A 19,006-nucleotide genomic window follows, 5' to 3' on the forward strand; every position below is an offset into this window, starting at 1 on the left:
ATGGTTCTTATGATAGTGAAGTTAAGAGATCTATAGCACATAGGTGTGATAAATCCGCTGGTTTCAGGAATACGCTTTGTACTATCCTGCTGTTCTCATCTCTTTTTCTTCTTACCAGACAGATCACTAATTTATGTGACCTGCCTTGCATGTATACTTACTTGAGAGATTAAAGTAATTTATCCATTTCTCATTCCTTTTAGGATGCTGAACTGATAATGGACTTGCTGTCCCTGGAACACGTTTCTTCTTTCTGGATGGTTCAGAAACGAACCCAGAGGTTTGAAGCTTTTATTCTTTCAGCTTTTCCTAGTAGAATTTCACGAACAGTAATTTGAGTACAACCGAGATGTAGTTTTTGCATTTCAGCTTTTCTTCAGATGGTGTCCAAACAAACAACCTATGTAGCCACAGTATTTTTTGCATTTTGTTTTTGGGAAATGCCGCATCACATTTGTTGCCATGTGTTACACAATTCTGTACAACTTGAATTTGAGCCCATTCATAACGTTTGGTTTACTGAAGCCCTCTACTCTCTGATTACATGATATTCATATCAATATATGCCACACCGGCTGGTTGTGAAGGTGCATTAGCTTGTATTGTTCTTTTAGGATCCATTTAAAATTCCCCATAACAGTTTGATCTAGCAATCTAGCATCCACTCTTGCGTTTTCTTGCATAAAAACTTATTTTCAGTATAGAAAAAACCTACATGATCTGGTCAAAATACTCCCTCCGCCCCGAATTACTTGTCGTAGAAATGGATGTATATAGAATTTAAAATACGTCTAGATACATCCATTTATGCGACAAGTAATTCCGGACGGAGGGAGTATGTGACCTGTTTCTTCTTTTGAAAGAAAAATAGGTGACCTTTTGGATTTAGTTTGTAGTCAATCACTTTCCTAACTACTCCCTCCGTCCCAAAATAAGTGACTCAACTTTGTACTACATCAGTAACATATATATTGCGTTCAAAATAGCTTATATTTATCAACAAATATCCAAACACCATATATTTTGAGTAAAAACAGTACATATTTATTGATAGGCGCGCTAGGTTGATAATACTTGACTGAGTGTTCTATATTTTTTTAATGTTAGCTATGATTATGGACCCAATTGTTTAGTATTTCTAAAGTTTTTCGCTTGTGTATCAAATTAGGAAATTGCGTGTTAGCGTTGAACATGATCTGGGAGCAAGTGATGCTGCACCAAAGACGATAAGATTATTTGTTCCATATTGGATAAAAAACAATTCTTCCATTCCACTAGCTTATCGTATTGTGGAAATTGAACAAGCAGTAAATGCAGATGCAGACTCACTGAGCAGACCGGACTCACTCAGTAGACCAGACTCATTGAGCAGAGTGGCTAAATCTTCAAAATTTTCCCTCAGATATTCTTCAAAATCCCTTGTCAGAAGAGGCAGTGTATCACAGAAAAGCACACAAATATTAGAAGTTATCGAAGATTGTGCTATGAACTATATAATGCTTTCACCACAGGATTATGTGAACAGCTCGACAAATACGCGCGAGTCTCGGGATAACACCTTCCGCCCGGCACAGGTTGCGATTTGTGTGGCTGTTGGAAGATGCAAACAGTACAGTATTGGAGTGTCCCTATTTGAGCTCGAGAACAAGGTTTACGATGCTATATTAACACATTTGATTATGCTTTTAAGCGCTACACTTTGCTGATTCAGTGCCATTTATCTGGTGCAGGAGAATGTCGATGTTAAAGCATTTGGTTCTGATGGATCATATTACTGGTTCTCAGTTCAACTGAAGATGGCTTCAGATAGGACTAAGGTTTGAATATTCATGTGTTATTTTCTGCATGTTGTAGTTCATTTATGTAAATTTGAGTCCGTGGTCATATACTGGCCTGTAGAATTTATCGGGTGCCAAGTTCACTTGCCATATTTTTAGTTCTGTTCTTCTGATTTATACTATTGCCATACGGAATTTGGAACTAGGAACAAAGACCATGCAGACACTCCCATGGTAAGTAATTGTCATAGTTGTCTCTCATTCATCTCTTCCCTTGCCTCGGGCAGCATTGGATAGTGATATGTAGTCAAAGAAGGTTTAGCTCAATATATCAGTAAATATATAAGTTGGAGACAATAAATTGATATCCTGATGCATGCTGGGACCATAAAAAAGTCAAGAACAGTTCTTTTAGTAGCTATGCTTTACAAATTCTCAAACAAAATGCGCTAGGACAAATGTTTCCATGGTGTTGCTAGCGAATTCGCCATCTGGTGTTCAGCCGGAGCTTTGGCGCTTCGGGAACTTTTTATATGGGTTACTTACCTCGGACAATAGGCTTGTCCTTGGTCTGAGTTTTGTTCGTATTGTTTTCTGTGTGGTGTGAGTTCTTAGTTTGTTCCTTAGGGGTGCGCCTTGAGGTGTGTTTGGGTTGAGGGAGTTTCTGCCCTCACCCTTGTACATATTTCTTTCTTCTTAAAGAAATAATACGCAGCTCGCCTGCGTGTTTGAGAAAAAAAAATCTCAAACAAAATCAGTATCCAAGGGTTTCTAGGATATAAAGCTCACTGTATTGGTAAGAATGTGTTCATATTTAACCGCAGAGTCTATTTATATCTGTTACAATTACACTTCATATCTTCACTCTTTAGCTATTTCTTTTACCCTTTTTAGATTATTTTTGTTGGTTTTGTTTACTGCCTTCGAACTGTGAACCTTGACTCAAGTTATTCTGTGTGAGATTGTTAGTACTTGTTTCTAATAGAATGTTATTGTGATATGGAATCAGCTGCCCCTTCTCTATGATGAAGTGCTACTGCTTACACAGAGCTTAACTCTGGATCATGTAGTTTAGGCTGGGAGACTTGTGCTGGTGCATGTTTTCTGATTCAGATACTATCATTATCAAGATACTTTCGTCCTGCATGGCAAGTGTATACTCCGGCCTGAAAACATGCTACTTGGATGACCTTTGCCTTCCATGACCAGTGTTTGAGCGTTACACATGCCTGCAGTATTGGCATTCCTGTTAATTATCCAATTTTATTTCTATGTTTTGTCAATTGTGCTTTAACATTAAAAGGAATCTTTTGAGGCAATGCTGTGTATGTATGCCACTGTATGCCTTTTCTTTTTCTCTTGAATAATATCTCACAGTATGATTTAAGTAAAGAATTCAGAAAAATGTTCTACTAATGCAGGTAGTGAATTTTCTTCCGCGTGCACTTTTTATTAATAGAACTGGGAGAAGTATTATTTTATCAGAGTATCATAGTGAGGTTGAGGAGCATTTACATCCAACTGATCCTCCAAAAGTGTTCCAATGGCGTTCAGAATTTGGAAACGAATTTTTAAAGGTTATTAACTTTGAACTGGTACCTTTTACATACTTCGTGCTAATGTTTAGTTTCTTAAGTTATTCGTTTTCTTTACCTTTCTCCATTTTGTATTCTTGCAGTTGCGGATGGAGGGATACAAATGGAGTACACCATTTAGCATTGATGCTAATGGAGTTATGTGTGTGCTCATGAATAGTGTTACAGGAAATGATCAAGTTTTTGTGAGGGTAAATGTTAGAAGTGGAACAAAAAGTTCACGTTATGAAGTTGTATTTCAACTTGCTTGCTGGTCCAGCCCGTACAGGTACAGCTACTTGTCATATTTACGTCAATATCTCTTACACTTGATAAACAAATTAAAAATCACGTACACAGGGTGGAGAATCGCTCCATGTTCTTGCCTGTACGATTTCGTCAAGTTGGTGGTGATGATTATGCTTGGCGTAGTCTACCTCCAAATTCATCAGCTTCCTTTTTCTGGGAGGATCTTGGCAGAAGGCGTTTGTTGGAGGTATTGGTAGATGGAACTGATGCTACGAGCTCTATGACATATGATATTGATGCCATCATGGATCACCAGCCACTGGCCACCTCAAGTGGTCTTAAGAAGGCCTTACGTATCACTGTTGTCAAGGAAGGCAAATTGCATGTTACACAAATTAGTGATTGGTTGCCAGAGAATAGAACTCGAGGACAGATAACTGAAAGACTATTATCACCAATCTTTCAGCCATCAGAGGTCGACTGTGGGCAGTCATCTCAAGATCTTGATAGTGAATTTCATGTTACTTTGGAACTAACAGAGCTGGGCATATCCATAATTGACCATATGCCTGAGGAAGTTCTTTACCTCTCAGTGCAGCAATTATTACTTGCTTACTCATCTGGAATGGGTTCTGGAATCAATAGGTATGATCTACTGTCGGCCTTTTGCTTTATTACTTTCTCACTACTATTTTTCTCGTTTTCTCACATTCCTCTATGATTAGATGTTTTAAGCACTCTTTCAATGGTAGGTTTAAAGTGCGAATGCACTGGATTCAAGTGGACAATCAATTGCCTTTTGTTTCAATGCCTGTCCTCTTTTGTCCTCAGAAGACGGACAATCAATCAGACCATGTGCTCAAGTTCTCTATGACGATGCAGACCAATAATTCTCTAGATTTTTGTGTTTATCCATATATTGGTGTGCAGGTGAGCTGATTTGTTTTAACATGGTTTATCAGGAAATGGTCTTTGGATTCCCACAACTATTTTAGTTATAATTTTACAGGCTTGTCATAGCTTGTACTATCTAGTATAGATTTAGTTTTTTTCCCCTGTAATCTTGACTGCTGCATTCTGGATAGTTATTGTGCTATACCCGAGTGATCATGTAGATATTATGATGTCCTCAATATTCTTTTCCAGTAACAGCTGTGTATGTTTTCAGGTTCCTGAGAATTGTGTGTTTTTTGTTAACATCCATGAACCGATTATTTGGCGCCTCCACGAGATGGTTCAACACCTAAAAATTGATAGGATATCTACCTCTCAGCCTTCAGCTGTTTCAATTGATCCTATTCTGAAAATAGGGTATGCAATTTGCCGCATCTTAATAGTTTTTCCTTTTTTTTCTTCCCTGCTGTTAATACTGAATCTTCTTTTATAGGCTTCTGAATATCTCTGAGGTCCGCTTTAGAGTATCAATGGCAATGTCCCCAACCCAAAGGCCAAGAGGAGTTCTTGGGTTCTGGTCATCCTTGATGACTGCATTGGGGAACATGGAACACATGCCGGTAGGGCAGCGTTTTAACTTTTTATCTGTATCTTCATCTTTCATGCAATACTCATAATTCATTAACTTTTCTCTAGTTCTACAAACTGGCAACGTTTATGCTTCTGTAGTTAATTATTTTCTATTGCTAATCTTTTTTCTTAAATGTATAAGGTTCGTATAGCTCAAAGGTACCGTGAGGAGTTGTGCATGCGACAAAGTGCACTAATGAACTCTGCTATATCTAACATCCAAAAAGATCTTCTTAGCCAACCTCTTCAACTACTTTCTGGTGTTGATATTCTTGGCAATGCCAGTAGTGCTTTGAGTAACATGAGCAAGGGTATAGCAGCACTGTCCATGGACAAGAAATTCATTCAGGGCCGGATGAGACAGGTACATCAATGATTGTTCCTATGTTCATATGCGTGTGACAAAACTGGTGCGAGTTGTACCTAAAACAAATTGCAATGCTGCTGCTGTGTTTTCTCCAGGATAGCAAAGGCGTCGAAGATTTTGGTGATGTCATACGAGATGGAGGTGGGGCTCTCGCGAAGGGAATCTTCAGAGGTGTCACGGGCATATTGACAAAGCCCATCGAGGGTGCAAAATCTTCTGGTGTTGAGGGCTTTGTACAGGGAGTTGGAAAAGGCTTAATTGGTGCAGCTGCTCAGCCAGTGAGTGGAGTTCTTGATCTTCTGTCGAAAACCACTGAAGGTGCAAATGCTGTAAAATTGAAAATATCATCAGCTATAATGGCTGAGGAGCAGTTGCTGCGTAGACGTCTCCCCCGAGCAATTGGTGGTGATAGCTTGATCTATCCTTATGACGAGTATAAAGCAGCTGGCCAGGTAATTAGTTGTCTCTCTATACAGGCCTTGATGTATTTGAATAGCATTTTCTGAATGATATATTTTCCTTTTTTTTTGTTTGTGTGTGTGTGTGTGGGATTATGAAGGCTGTCTTGCAGTTAGCTGAATCTGGTACGTTTCTTGGCCAAGTTGACCTTTTTAAAGTGCGAGGAAAGTTTGCATCTACTGATGCTTATGAGGACCATTTCATACTTCCCAAGGGGAAAATTCTCTTAGTTACGCACAGAAGAGTATCGTTACTTCAGGTGAGACGGGTTTACACTCCAGTTACACTATGTTTAACAATTATTCAGTCAAAATCATTATATGCTTGGTTTCAGGTACCGATGATGACCCAGAGAAAGTTCAATCCTGCAAAGGATCCATGCTCGGTAATCTGGGATGTATTATGGGATGATCTTGTCACATTGGAGACTACTCATGGGAAAAAAGATGCTCCTGGATCCTTGCCTTCAAAGCTTATTTTGTATTTGAAGGCTAAGCCTGCGAATTCGAGGGAAGCTGTTCATTTGATCAAGTGTAATCGTGGTTCTGATCAAGCGACTATCATTTACTCATCAATTGATAAAGTCTATAGAACCTATGGCCCAAATGCAATCAAGGTACACAAAATCTTAAATACAAATGACATGTACATGTAATCACACAGCATGCCTAGTTCCTGACTAAATAGAAAATGGTTAAACTTCATGTTAGTACCAAACTTTCTGTGGAGTGTGCTTAACATTGCCCGATTTAATTTAGTTAAATTTGGACCAAAGCTGAACGATTTCTGTCAAGCTTCTTTAGGAATTACTGAGATGGAAGGTACCAAAGCCATATGCCCCTCGCAATACCAACCGTCACACTGTTCAAGATTTATCATTTGCATAGATGATATTGATCATGCAAAAGGTCAAGAAACATTATATACACTTGTGATGTTCCAGATGGGCTGCGTTTGAGTACCCATACCTGCTAAAGGAAAGGTATTGACACTTAACTGCTCTTGTGTTGCACACCATCATTTGAGTAAAATCAAGCTTGTTTGAGTAAAATTTGGATTGCTAAATGATTAATCGACCTTGTAGCCCCGTTGTTTCTCTATCATGAGCTTTGAGTGTTATAATTTTAAAACTGGAGCTAAAAGGCATATTCAGCTTGAGTTCTGAAAACTTCTTCCCTGACTACTGGTATAAGTGGATCTTGCTAGAGTTATATTATGTTCCATGTATAGCCTGTATAGTTCCCCGTAGTATGAGGGGTTTCCTGCATATTTACCACCTGTACATGTATATGTCCTGGGGGTATATAGTCTTTGGCCATTGCCCCCTGGAAATACAGGTTGCTATTTCCCTAACAGATCTATCATATGGTATATATGTGCTTGCAAGCACTGAGAAATCATAGAAGTTTTAGTCTTAAATATACTACTCCCTCCGATCCGTATTAATTGTCGCAGCTTTAGTCCAACTTGGGAGTATCTCCTTATTTCCTTTTCTTCTTCTTGTGGTGTAATGTTAATCCAGACGACTATAATTCTTTGTCTGGTATCATCTTCCTGACAGCACTGCCACATAATTAAGTTTGAAGGCTCCTCAAAATCTAGAATGTAGCTGTGACATTTTTTCTTTGAGGAATCGTTTGTTGGCATCAGATAATGTAGTATGATTCATATTGAGCTTATGTTTTGCAGGTATTAGTTGGCTTGCAGCCCGCGTAGTTGCTAATGGATTGAAGTCGCTAAAGTAAAATAAGATATCATTTGTTGCTCGATTTAAGTGGTGATTTCCTTCCACAGTTACGGCTCTTACCTACAGGTGGGTACTACTGGCAAAGGAGAACCTGTCCACTCCGGCTAGAAAAACGGAAAGCCTTTTTCTTACTAGTTTGATTTCTACTCCATTGGATGCTCGAGGCTCAAGAAGAAAAATGGAAAAAACAACTTGTTTAGAGGTATATGTTAGGATATCAGGATAGCTGGTGGTGGCTCTCATTGATTACATGTACATAGCCTTTTTGTGATGTGAAGCCAGAGCATTTTTTTAAAGCAGAACTAGATGACCCTTTACGCACTTTGCGCAAAAATCAGTTGTAGCCGCGAAGACAAGTAACATATAACCTATGAACAGTTATGTTTTACGAATGCCCATTGAGGTGTCTGGTTCCCTACATGACTATGAATAAGCAACAAAGAAGCCGAGCAAACTATATGTAATAAATTTCAACTAGCATAATTTATATGAAATAAATTTTAACAGACATAGTTTATTTAAAAGGAAAGCAAACCTTACAATGAATTTCTTAGCAAACCCGAACGCACCATACATGAAATATGGTTCATTCATTTTGCTGGTGCATGTGATGTAGGGTGGAACCCTAGATGGCCGATCTTTCATGAAAGGAGCGGATCCCTACGAAGAACGTGATGAACACGAGGGGAAACACGAGGAACACGAGAGAAATCACTCAACCAACAAGAATAGATCACACATGCGCTAGATCGATGAACACAAAGGTAAGATACAAGATCCAAAGTCAACAACGGATGATACAAACGGTAACCGGTTCTTCTACGTGAGGTCTTGAATCCACGAGGGGATCTTCCCGTGAGGGGTCTTGAATCCAAGGTGGATCTTCTTCGTAGAGGGGCCGCAGTCTCTCTCGTGGAGTAGATCCGATATGGATGAGCAAAGCTCTATCTCTAAATGAGCTAATCCTTTGCTAACCCTAACTAGGAGGAGGGGGAGGAGTATATATAGTCTAAGTCACGAAGGGGTAAGTGAGGAGGGGATACATGGGCCTCTGGCCCGTCTCTGCACGCAGGCAGGCGCCGGATGTCCGGGCTGGGGGCCGGATGTCCGGGGCTTCGCGAGTCGCCGGATGTCCGGGCTCGGGCCGGATGTCCGGGCTGAAGTGGCCAAACTTCGGGTGCGTTCTGTCGTCGATGCCGGATTTCCGGGGGAAGGGCCGGATGTCCGGGGCTGGCGCCGGATGTCCTGCCGCTGATGGTACTTGGCGGCTGGGCGGCTGCTATGGGTGAGGTTCCAGGGGCCGGATGTCCGGGGTCCTGGCCGGATGTCCGGGTCCTGGGAGCTGGCTCCGTCTTCTTCTTCTTCCATCGTCGCTTCCATGCTTCTCTCGCGGATGGTGTAGTTGTTCCTTGGCGCTTGCACTCCTCCTCGTCGTCCGTAGTGTTCCGACAATACCTATGCATGCATACGAGTGGAGTGTCAAGTAGTATACCATCCTCGAAGGTGTCAAGTGAGCACGTGTAAAGGAGATGATTCACCTTTGTGTATGTGAAGTAGATGTCGCACGTGTCACTCGCCGAATGGACTCTTGACATGGTGATGTCCATAGGATGCTCCGCATCATCTCCCCTCCCTTGGAAAAGATCCGACCTCGGATCGAAAACCAAATCACCATGGAAAAGAGATGGCTTCGCCGTGTAGAAGTGGACGTTCACCAAGTACTTGTCATCTTGAAGCTCGAAATGGGCACTCTCCAATGTCGCACCGTCTTGTGATTCCTTCAAAAGGAGTAAGGAAAAACAAATGTGGTTAGCGTTAGTGCAAAACCAAGCATTCAAGAGGTGATTCACCAAACAAGTGTCGTCATCATGCAAAGCATGTGGCGTGACAAAGGATTGAGACATGGCATGTAAGTATATCAATCGAGCACAAGCAAAGGTATCATGGGGACAAGCATGTAAATTGAAGGTAGAGATGCAAATATGTGTGTTAAGAGAATAAGCATCTACCTCAGGTGCATAGCAAGCATGGGCAAAGCAATGAAAGGTCTATGGTAGGCATAGGAATCATTCACGACACCTAAGAAGATGAGATGTCTAAACACATGAGTTAAGTGCAAGACAATCCAAGCATAATGTGCATAGGGTGTAGTGAACATAGTGTGGCACTCAACACAATAGAAAGAGCAATTGTTCATCATGTGTGAGCCAATCAAGTCAATCATGTGACAAGCAATGGGACATGGCATATGTGAAGGGATGGCATTGTTGCAACCAAACATATGAGAGGAGCAAGTAATCCAAGAATTGGATGCAACACACAAGGCATATATATCATGATGCATGGGACGGTGAAAATGACAAGTCGAAGCAAGATCTCTATCAAGTGTGCAATCAAGTGGTCCAAGATGAACAATAAGTCTCATGGTGCAAGCAACACAAGTAGTATGATCCGCAATATCCATGCTCAAGAAAGATATCACCTTGATGGCGTGTCCTTGTGCATTCTTCACAATGCCGAAGTGGTAGGAAAGGTGGCGTAGAAACGAGTCGTGGTCGAATGTATGAGGCTCGCTCTCAAGAGCTCGGATGGTCAACTCACGTGAAGCGGAAGTCGACACAAAGTCCAAGTATCCTACACATGCACACAACAAAACAAAGAACGTCTGCGCATGGTAGATAAACACATCATCCATCATGATGGTTCTCTTCTCTTGCACATAACCATTAGAAGCACAAGTGCACGAATAATATGATGCAACAATGGCAATATTCATGGCACTAGGTATATGGTGCAAAGAGGTAAGACAAGCAGGCTTCACAAGAAATATGTCGAAATCTCCAAATATGTGTGAGAATGCTATGGGGGCAAACTCATAAGCAAGACTAATAGCATTGTTGCACTCAATACATGTCAAATCATCTATCATGATAGAGGCAACATATGGAGAGATATGACAAGAAGCAATAACAATCATGTGCAAAGCATGTAGATAGTTGTCATCAACCGCATGAAGTGAGCAAGTATAAATCATTGGTGATGCAACAAGGCAAGCAATAATAATCAAGTCGTGCAAACTAGTGGAGCGAAGATGCAACACACTAGAGGAAATCATGGCAATCATGTCATATGAGCAAAGAATAGGCATAGGCAATGTACATGACATATCGCAAGCACGAACACAAATCAAGATCATAGTATCATCATAGGCATGGGTCACAAAGCAAACATGGCAATAACAAGCACTATCTCCACCAAGCTTGCAAATACACATACAAGTATAAGAATCAATCATCATGTGTAAAGCAAAGCATGGGTCACAAATGCATGGCAAAAGCATAGGAATAAGCATATCATGCAAAGTGAACATGGCAAGATGGGCATATGATATGTAATGGACAATAACCCATAACCATGTGAGGGTCATGTAGAAGAAATGCGCGAAGTTTTTGCGCGAAGTGAGAGGTGGGAAAGGCAATCCATGGTATCCCAAGTCATCATTGCTCTCTAGAGCTCGTTTTGTCAACTCATGGGATTGTGAGGTTGACAAGTATTCATGGGTACCTACACAACAAATACACAAACGAAAGAAATTGTGTGTGTGGTAAATGTACACATCATCCATCATGATGTGTATGTGCACGTGTGAGTTAGCACAAGATAAGCAATGCTCGAAGAAATTTGATGCATGGTATAAGAACATGTCATCCATCATGAAAGAATAGTTGTTATGTATAACACGATGGGGATGCAAATTGAGCATACAATTATATGACACATCAATAGCATGTTTATTCATGGGGAGCATATTGTGCACACAAGTATTGGGATCATGCAATTGATGGGATGGATCAAAATCTCCTAAAATGTATGAGGAAACTATGGGGGTCTCCTCATGAGCAATATTGGAAACATCATATGAAGAAAATGGACAACATCCAAAACAATGCATATCCGATGGTAGGTGGTCATGGCATGGCATATGAGATAAATGATGCAAAGGGAGCATGTCAATATCATCACATGCAAAATGGACAACATATGATTGATCTCATGCATAGCATATGACAAGTCAAGCGGATTGTCAAACATGATGTGACCTAAAGAATTGTCACAAGAAATCCTATGTAACATGGCATCACAACTAATAGACTCCACATGGCAATCATCATACTCATCATAAATGGGTAAATCATCCCATGGGGAAATCTCACTAGCATGAAGCAAGGTAATAGGTGGATCAACATCATGCAATCAATCAATGTCAAAAATGTCCACTAGTGGGACTAGAGCATCACCGTCACCTATGTTATCTTGTTCATTCCAATCAAGTGGTGTAGGTGAGGTGGGAAAGATCAAATGGTGGTCATCTTCATCTTGATGGAACCATGTGGGGGGTGCATCATATTCCACCATGGCCATTGTCATGTCCATAGGCAGGACGAAGTCGTCGTGAATCGGCGCGTCATCATAAATGAGACCTAGCATCAAATGAGAAGACACAATAGAGGTAGATGTTAAGTCGTTAGAAATCGAAGTGGCCTCACTCTCTCTATGTGGTGGTTCACTCACTCCCTCAAAGTAGGTGCACTCAATCGCACGTATGGTGGAGTCACTCATCTCACTCAAGTGGTGGGGGTTGTGGCTCTCCTCGCATGGGAATTGGGGCAACACATCGGATATGGGGCTAGTGGTGAAGTCACTCTCACTCTCAATATGGTGGCACAAGTCACTCAAGTCATCATACGTCGCCGTGGTCGAAGTGAAATACTCAACCATCTCATCGCCGTCGCCGTGGATGAAGGCCGAAGATGGCACATCATCACTCTCGCCTCCTAAGATGGAAGCATCATCCTTGCTCGTCACCATGTCGCTTGCCTCAAAAGCTTGGTCCTTGAAGGTCTCCGTAGTCGTACTCGTCGCCGCACCATCTTGAAAGAGAGTCGTGGAGGACTCGGCATCATCAATGCCACAAAGAGGGATGGAGGTGAAGTCGAACTTGGGAGCATCGTCATGCTCGTCGTCTTTGAGTTTGGACTTCGAGAAGTGTGCTTGGGGTGGAGAAGCCTTGGCCTTCATGAGTTCTTGTTCCGCCTTGAGAGCACCAATGTAGTTGTCGTCGAGGGACTTGTAGTTCTCGAGGAAGATGGTCTTGGAGATGGCATTGTTCAATCCCATCATGAAGTGGAACTTCATTGACATGGGGTCGTCCACGCTGGCTCGTCGCAAGGCAATCTTCATCTCCTTGAAGTATGCGTCGATGGACTTGGATCCTTGGTTGGTGTTCTCCAATTGGCGTAGAAGTTGTTCCGTGTAGGTTGGAGGCACAAATTCTCGCCGCAAAGCTTTCTTCGTCTTGGGCCAACTCATGTCGTAGGTTTCCGAAGGTGTGTGAAGCCACCATGTCGAGGCGTAGTCGTGGAAGTTTCTTGTGGCGCACTTCACTTGATCTTCGGGAGGAACTTGATGTAGCTTGAGGTAGTCGTCCATTAGGTGCTCCCACTCGAGATACTCCTCGGGTTCTTGAGTCCCATGGAAAGGAATCGCATGGTCGGTGTCGAGGTCGTAGTAGCTCGTGGAAGTCGCGGACTTGAGCTTGGGGAGCTGCTCTTGAGCGTAGTCTTGAGGTGCTTGTTGGCGAAGATGCCGTATATCCGTAGGCAAAGATGCCTTGAAGTCGCTTGGCGAAGATGCCAAGGGAGATGGTGAAGTCGTTGAGCGGTTGTTGGTATAGAGCTCTTGACCTTCACGTTCTTGGTGGTGATGGTGTCGATGCCGATGTGACCTTGCCGGAGATGGTAGCTCGGAGGCATGTGCTCTTGAGCGTCTTCTCGAAGATGAGGGAGATCGCCTGTAGGACTTGATGAGGGATTGGATCTCCTCCATTTGAGCTTGCATCTTGGCGTCGAAGTTGTTGTTCGTGGCATCGAACTTGTCTTTGTTGTTGTAGACCGGAGGTGAAATGCCTTGCCTATCCATCACAAGACTCGAGCAAATATGAGTGGGAGAAAGAGAAAAACGATACCAAATGTACCTTGACCGATGTTGAAGATGGATCAATGATCACTCAATGTGTAATAAGGAAATAGCACAATTGGTACCAATTCTTGTCGGTTTCTCACACCTACACAAGTAAGGCTTATAGTGGAGCTTGGTGAGGATAGTGGCACAAAAAATTTGATGCAAAATGTTAGCAAGAGGCAATAATGTTGAAAAAGATTCACAAATTCGCAAGTGAAACAAGTAGACCAATAGCAAAGAATGGCACACGGAAACACACACACGGATAGATAAATGGGGTCGTGCAACCAAGGAATGAGCACAAAATGTGGAGTCCACGGAAAACACTCGTGTTGCACAACTCAAGAGAGACGCTAGCACGATTGCTCAATAGGCGGATACGATACTTGTGCACAACCTATAAGATGCAAAATGGGGTTCCCGGTGTTTCTCTCAAGATGATCCAAGATGATCGGATATGACAATCTTATATGCAATGTGGTATGATGCTATGGCACTTGCTTACAAGCTCTTTGCTCTTTCTCTTTTGCTTAAAAGCTTATTCTTTTTTTGTATGTATGGCCACTTTGCAAAATGCACAAACCAAGATAGCAATAGTGTGTATGCGGGAACAAACTTGTGACACAAGAGATGATATGATACCAATATGGTATGGTATGTATGCTATGGGAAGTATGATCACTAATGTGCACAAGTAACGTTGCCGGCAATACTCAAATGGCTAGTCTCGATAGGCAGGTGACGCAAAATGGGCTAGGGGTTATCAATGCAATTGCAAGGGGAATATACAATGGTGTCGTCGAGGTTACCGTCCTTGGCGATGATGAGTGGCGGTATTCTTGATGTAGATACCAAGATGATGGAGACTCGTCCCTAAGTAGCCGAAACACCTTAGGAAACGGAAAAGCCACAACTCAAAATCTCAAGGACAAAAGTCAAACGGTGGTAGTGGAAAGCGGTGGTGGTTTTGTGGAAGCTCAATGGGATTGCGGAGATGCAATGATGGGTTTTGAGACGCAATGCGGAAGTTATGGTGGTGGTTGATGAAGAAGCAACCGTCCCTAAGTAGCCTAAACACGTTAGGAGACTCGAATCACAACTCAAACAACCACAAATGCTATGGGGAACAAAATTGGTGAAGTTGCGGAAGTCGGTGGTGGTTATGCGGGAAAGGCTATGGTGGTGCTATGCGGAAATGGTGGTGGTATGCGGAAGTGTATGTGGGCTCCGGAACAAAATTGGACGAAAGTTAGGCGGTAAACGGAGTGGAGGATGGAGTTGATGCTGTCAGGGGCCGGATGTCCGGGCTGATGGCCGGATGTCCGGGCCGGGCCGGATGTCCGGGCTGGTCGGGCTGGATGTCCGGGCTCGGGATCCGTGGATGAACACCGCGTGGAGAGGTCAAATCCGGGGCAAAATTCGGAAGATTTTGTGGACGGAAATTGGGGAAAAGATGGGGAAAAGCTAGATCTACCTGCAACACACGAAATCCGCGGATCAAATCCAACAAAACTTCATCACACCAACAAATCACAAAAAAAAAATTTGGGGCTATTTTTGGTGGGGATTTCCGAAATTGGGGAAGAAATCAACAAAACTAGGCTAGAAAACACAACGGGGAGGCTCCGAAATCGTGATCAACGTGGCTCATGATACCAAGATGATGTAGGGTGGAACCCTAGATGGCCGATCTTTCATGAAAGGAGCGGATCCCTACGAAGAACGTGATGAACACGAGGGGAAACACGAGAGGAACACGAGAGAAATCACTCAACCAACAAGAATAGATCACACATGCGCTAGATCGATGAACACAAAGGTAAGATACAAGATCCAAAGTCAACAACGGACGATACAAACAGTAACCGGTTCTTCTCCGTGAGGAGGTCTTGAATCCACGAGGGGATCTTCTGTGAGGAGTCTTGAATCCAAGGTGGATCTTCTCCGTAGAGGGGCCGCAGTCTCTCTCGTGGAGTAGATCCGATATGGATGAGCAAAGCTCTATCTCTAAATGAGCTAATCCTTTGCTAACCCTAACTAGGAGGAGGGGGAGGAGTATATATAGTCTAAGCCACGAAGGGGTAAGTGAGGAGGGGATACATGGGCCTCTGGCCCGTCTCTGCACGCAGGCAGGCGCCGGATGTCCGGGCTGGGGGCCGGATGTCCGGGGCTTCGCGAGTCGCCGGATGTCCGGGCTCGGGCCGGATGTCCGGGCTGAAGTGGCCAAACTTCGGGTGCGTTCTGTCGTCGATGCCGGATTTCCGGGGGAAGGGTCGGATGTCCGGGGCTGGCGCCGGATGTCCGGCCGCTGATGGTACTTGGCGGCTGGGCGGCTGCTATGGGTGAGGTTCCAGGGGCCGGATGTCCGGGGTCCTGGCCGGATGTCCGGGTCCTGGGAGCTGGCTCCGTCTTCTTCTTCTTCTTCTTCCATCGTCGCTTCCATGCTTCTCTCGCGGATGGTGTAGTTGTTCCTTGGCGCTTGCACTCCTCCTCGTCGTCCGTAGTGTTCCGACAATACCTATGCATGCATACGAGTGGAGTGTCAAGTAGTATACCATCCTCGAAGGTGTCAAGTGAGCACGTGTAAAGGAGATGATTCACCTTTGTGTATGTGAAGTAGATGTCGCACGTGTCACTCGCCGAATGGACTCTTGACATGGTGATGTCCATAGGATGCTCCGCATCATCATGTGAGCCCATTGTAGTAGAATACATGAAATATGTTTCGTTAAAAAGGCTTTTGCCCCGCTTTATATATAAACCAACAACTAGGGTTGCAAACGAGTCGAGTTTGAGCGAGTTGGACTAGGCTCAACTCAACTCGTATTAAAATTCGAGCGAGCTCAAAATGGGGGAAGCTCAAGATCGAGTTGTAGAAAGTGGCTCGTGCTCAGCTCGTAATGATCTTAAGTCGATCTCGAGCTAGTTTCGAGCTAAATAAGATAATTTTTAAAATAAGAATTTTTTTGAAACAAGATATGCCATAACAAAAAGAATCACTATAATATTCTACTTATTCTTTCTCAACTGGAGACTAGTATTTAATAACGAGAGATTGTGGATGAGCTAGGAAGAGAAGAAATGAAGGTAAGTTTGCTCTCAAACTTTGGCCAGAATTAAAAGATATTGAACGTATGGCTGGCCATGTATCATATTGAGGCTAAATTTTCTCCACGCTTAATTTCCATGTTTGCTAGTAGGTAAAATGGAGAAAATAAATCATACAAAACATATATGGCAATAAATGATCATAAATCTTTGTAATAGACATGAAGGTTATATAATATATTTATATGATATCAAGCTATCGAGCAATCGAGTGAGTGAATGCTGGCTCAAGATCAACTCATTCCTCGATCGAGCTAGATAAAGTGCTCATACTCAGCTCATTTCTTTACGAGTCGATCTCGAGTCGAGCCAAAATACGAGTCAATCTCGAGCAGCTCACGAGCCTCGAGCTTTTCTTGCAGCCTTACCAGCAACCATCAACAACTCAGTACAAACTCACGCCATTCCAACACATGCACACACCCAAGGTGGATACACTGGCGCTGAGCGTAGCAACAACCCCACCCCTACCACTACAAGAGCTATCGGGGTCCTCAATCATGAACACCCCATTGTGAAGAGATGAAGCTGCCTACGATGAGTCATGAGCTTCAAAGTGGTGCCTTCGGGGAAGGATATGACACCAGAGTGCTGTCAACGCTCGAACTAAGGATTAGGGTTTTCCTTGGAGCAACACGACGAGCAATGAGGACCGTAGCAACGCCTTCAAGAAGGAAATGAACATCGCTGTCGCTGGCCTGCTCAAAGACAACAGATTTTCACCTCGAACTCACACTCATCACCCTCGGCATATGTGTGACCGCCACACCACCGCCATCGATCGTCACATGCCCTGGCCGCCACGCTGCGCACATAGCCATGGCCATCGGTTAGCACCCAAGCATGAGTTTCGCCCACGAGCCGAGTATCACCTAAGCACGAGCTCCGCCCACGAGCCCCGCGCTCCTACCACCAGAGCCTCCGCCCCGGCCTCCAGGACCACCCCACCCCCATCAACATGGACCACTCACGTTGAGGCCGGGAAATCAGTCCATTTTGGTATATCCGGAGCCTCGCTAGCCGTAGCAGGGCAGGGGAGGCCACCAGCTGCTAGCCACGCCGCAGCCGCCGTGCCATTTCTTGAACCGGGGCCAGTCACCATTGCCACCCTTGGCAACAACAAGACCTAGAGCGCCCCTGCCACCAAGGTTAGCCAAAGGCGAGAAGCGCTGAGCCGCCATGTTCCACCATCAGACGCGCCGTTAACCGCAGAGCTGAATGCCTCATGAATCAGGAGGAGGGGAGGGGGGCGTTACCTTGACCAGTCGAGAGGGCCTCGGTCAGGGCAGCTGCCTGCGGCGCCGCGAGGTCAAATCTGGACGAGCCACCGCGGTCGCCGTCCCCAACCTCTTCCCGCACTACCACCACTCACTGCCGCTCGTGCTAGATCTGGCCATGCCGGACCATGCCGTCGTTGTCTCTGGCACCCCAGCGCGCCTGCCACCTGGCCATCCGCCGCGGGGAGGCGGCGCTGCCCACCGCGCCGTCGTGGAGCCTAGTCGCAGCGCCATATTCTGGCCCGGGACACCGGCCTGTGCCAACACCACCCGAGCAGGAAGACACATGGGCCCCACTGCCTTTGCCTGGACACGCCCCCGGGGCGGTGACGAGGGAGGAGGAAGGAGAAGGAGGAGGCGGTGGCGGGGATGATGGTTGGCCTCCGGGTCGCCTTGCTGGGACGACGCGGAGGAGGGAGGGAGCTTGTCCCTGACAATGTTGCAATACCGTACCCATCAGCAGTCGGCACATGGGCTAGATAGGTAGTCGGGTCCACACCATAAATGAATGTGTTGGCACATTGTCAGTGTCGTGACAAGATGCATCACACACCAATCGTGCGCCTCACGGTCGCCCTGAATCAAGCTTAAGAAGAAGGAAGAACTGCATATCATCCTCCCTGGTGGTGGTTTGCAGATCTTCATGAAGAAGAATATCAATAAGGAGATCTATCAAGAAAGCCTTGGGCTCCGTGGTGGCATGCAAATCTTTGTACATAATACACGTCATGTCACTAGTGCAGAAAAACTTAACTATGGTGTGCCAAAAATAGCCTTGCTGGCGTATGAGCCCGACACCACCAATATGGCGCCATTGTTAAGAAATAGTGATGGCGTTGGAGGCTACATCAGCAGTATTTTTGATATCTATGGCGTTCGTTAAAATTGCACGATGGCAATAT

The 19,006-nt window shown here is 44.2% G+C and overlaps 1 protein-coding gene across 1 annotated transcript in view; it reads left to right on the forward strand.

Annotated features, from left to right (window-relative positions):
• LOC123144534 (uncharacterized) overlaps positions 1–8,094 on the forward strand; it is a 71,253-nt gene extending 63,159 nt beyond the window's left edge. Inside the window, exons 51-65 of the mRNA XM_044563732.1 lie at positions 204–280; positions 1,169–1,649; positions 1,731–1,817; positions 3,200–3,355; positions 3,457–3,641; positions 3,713–4,246; positions 4,354–4,531; positions 4,770–4,912; positions 4,989–5,115; positions 5,268–5,489; positions 5,588–5,944; positions 6,052–6,210; positions 6,286–6,567; positions 6,755–6,933; positions 7,641–8,094. Of these exons, the coding sequence (XP_044419667.1) occupies positions 204–280; positions 1,169–1,649; positions 1,731–1,817; positions 3,200–3,355; positions 3,457–3,641; positions 3,713–4,246; positions 4,354–4,531; positions 4,770–4,912; positions 4,989–5,115; positions 5,268–5,489; positions 5,588–5,944; positions 6,052–6,210; positions 6,286–6,567; positions 6,755–6,838 (3,072 nt within the window). The 3' untranslated portion in view covers positions 6,839–6,933; positions 7,641–8,094. The remainder of the gene's footprint in view (positions 1–203; positions 281–1,168; positions 1,650–1,730; positions 1,818–3,199; positions 3,356–3,456; positions 3,642–3,712; positions 4,247–4,353; positions 4,532–4,769; positions 4,913–4,988; positions 5,116–5,267; positions 5,490–5,587; positions 5,945–6,051; positions 6,211–6,285; positions 6,568–6,754; positions 6,934–7,640) is intronic.
• The last annotated feature ends 10,912 nt before the right edge of the window (positions 8,095–19,006 follow it).

This window comes from Triticum aestivum, chromosome 6D (genome assembly GCF_018294505.1).
Source record: "Triticum aestivum cultivar Chinese Spring chromosome 6D, IWGSC CS RefSeq v2.1, whole genome shotgun sequence".
Classification (NCBI taxonomy): domain Eukaryota; kingdom Viridiplantae; phylum Streptophyta; class Magnoliopsida; order Poales; family Poaceae; genus Triticum; species Triticum aestivum.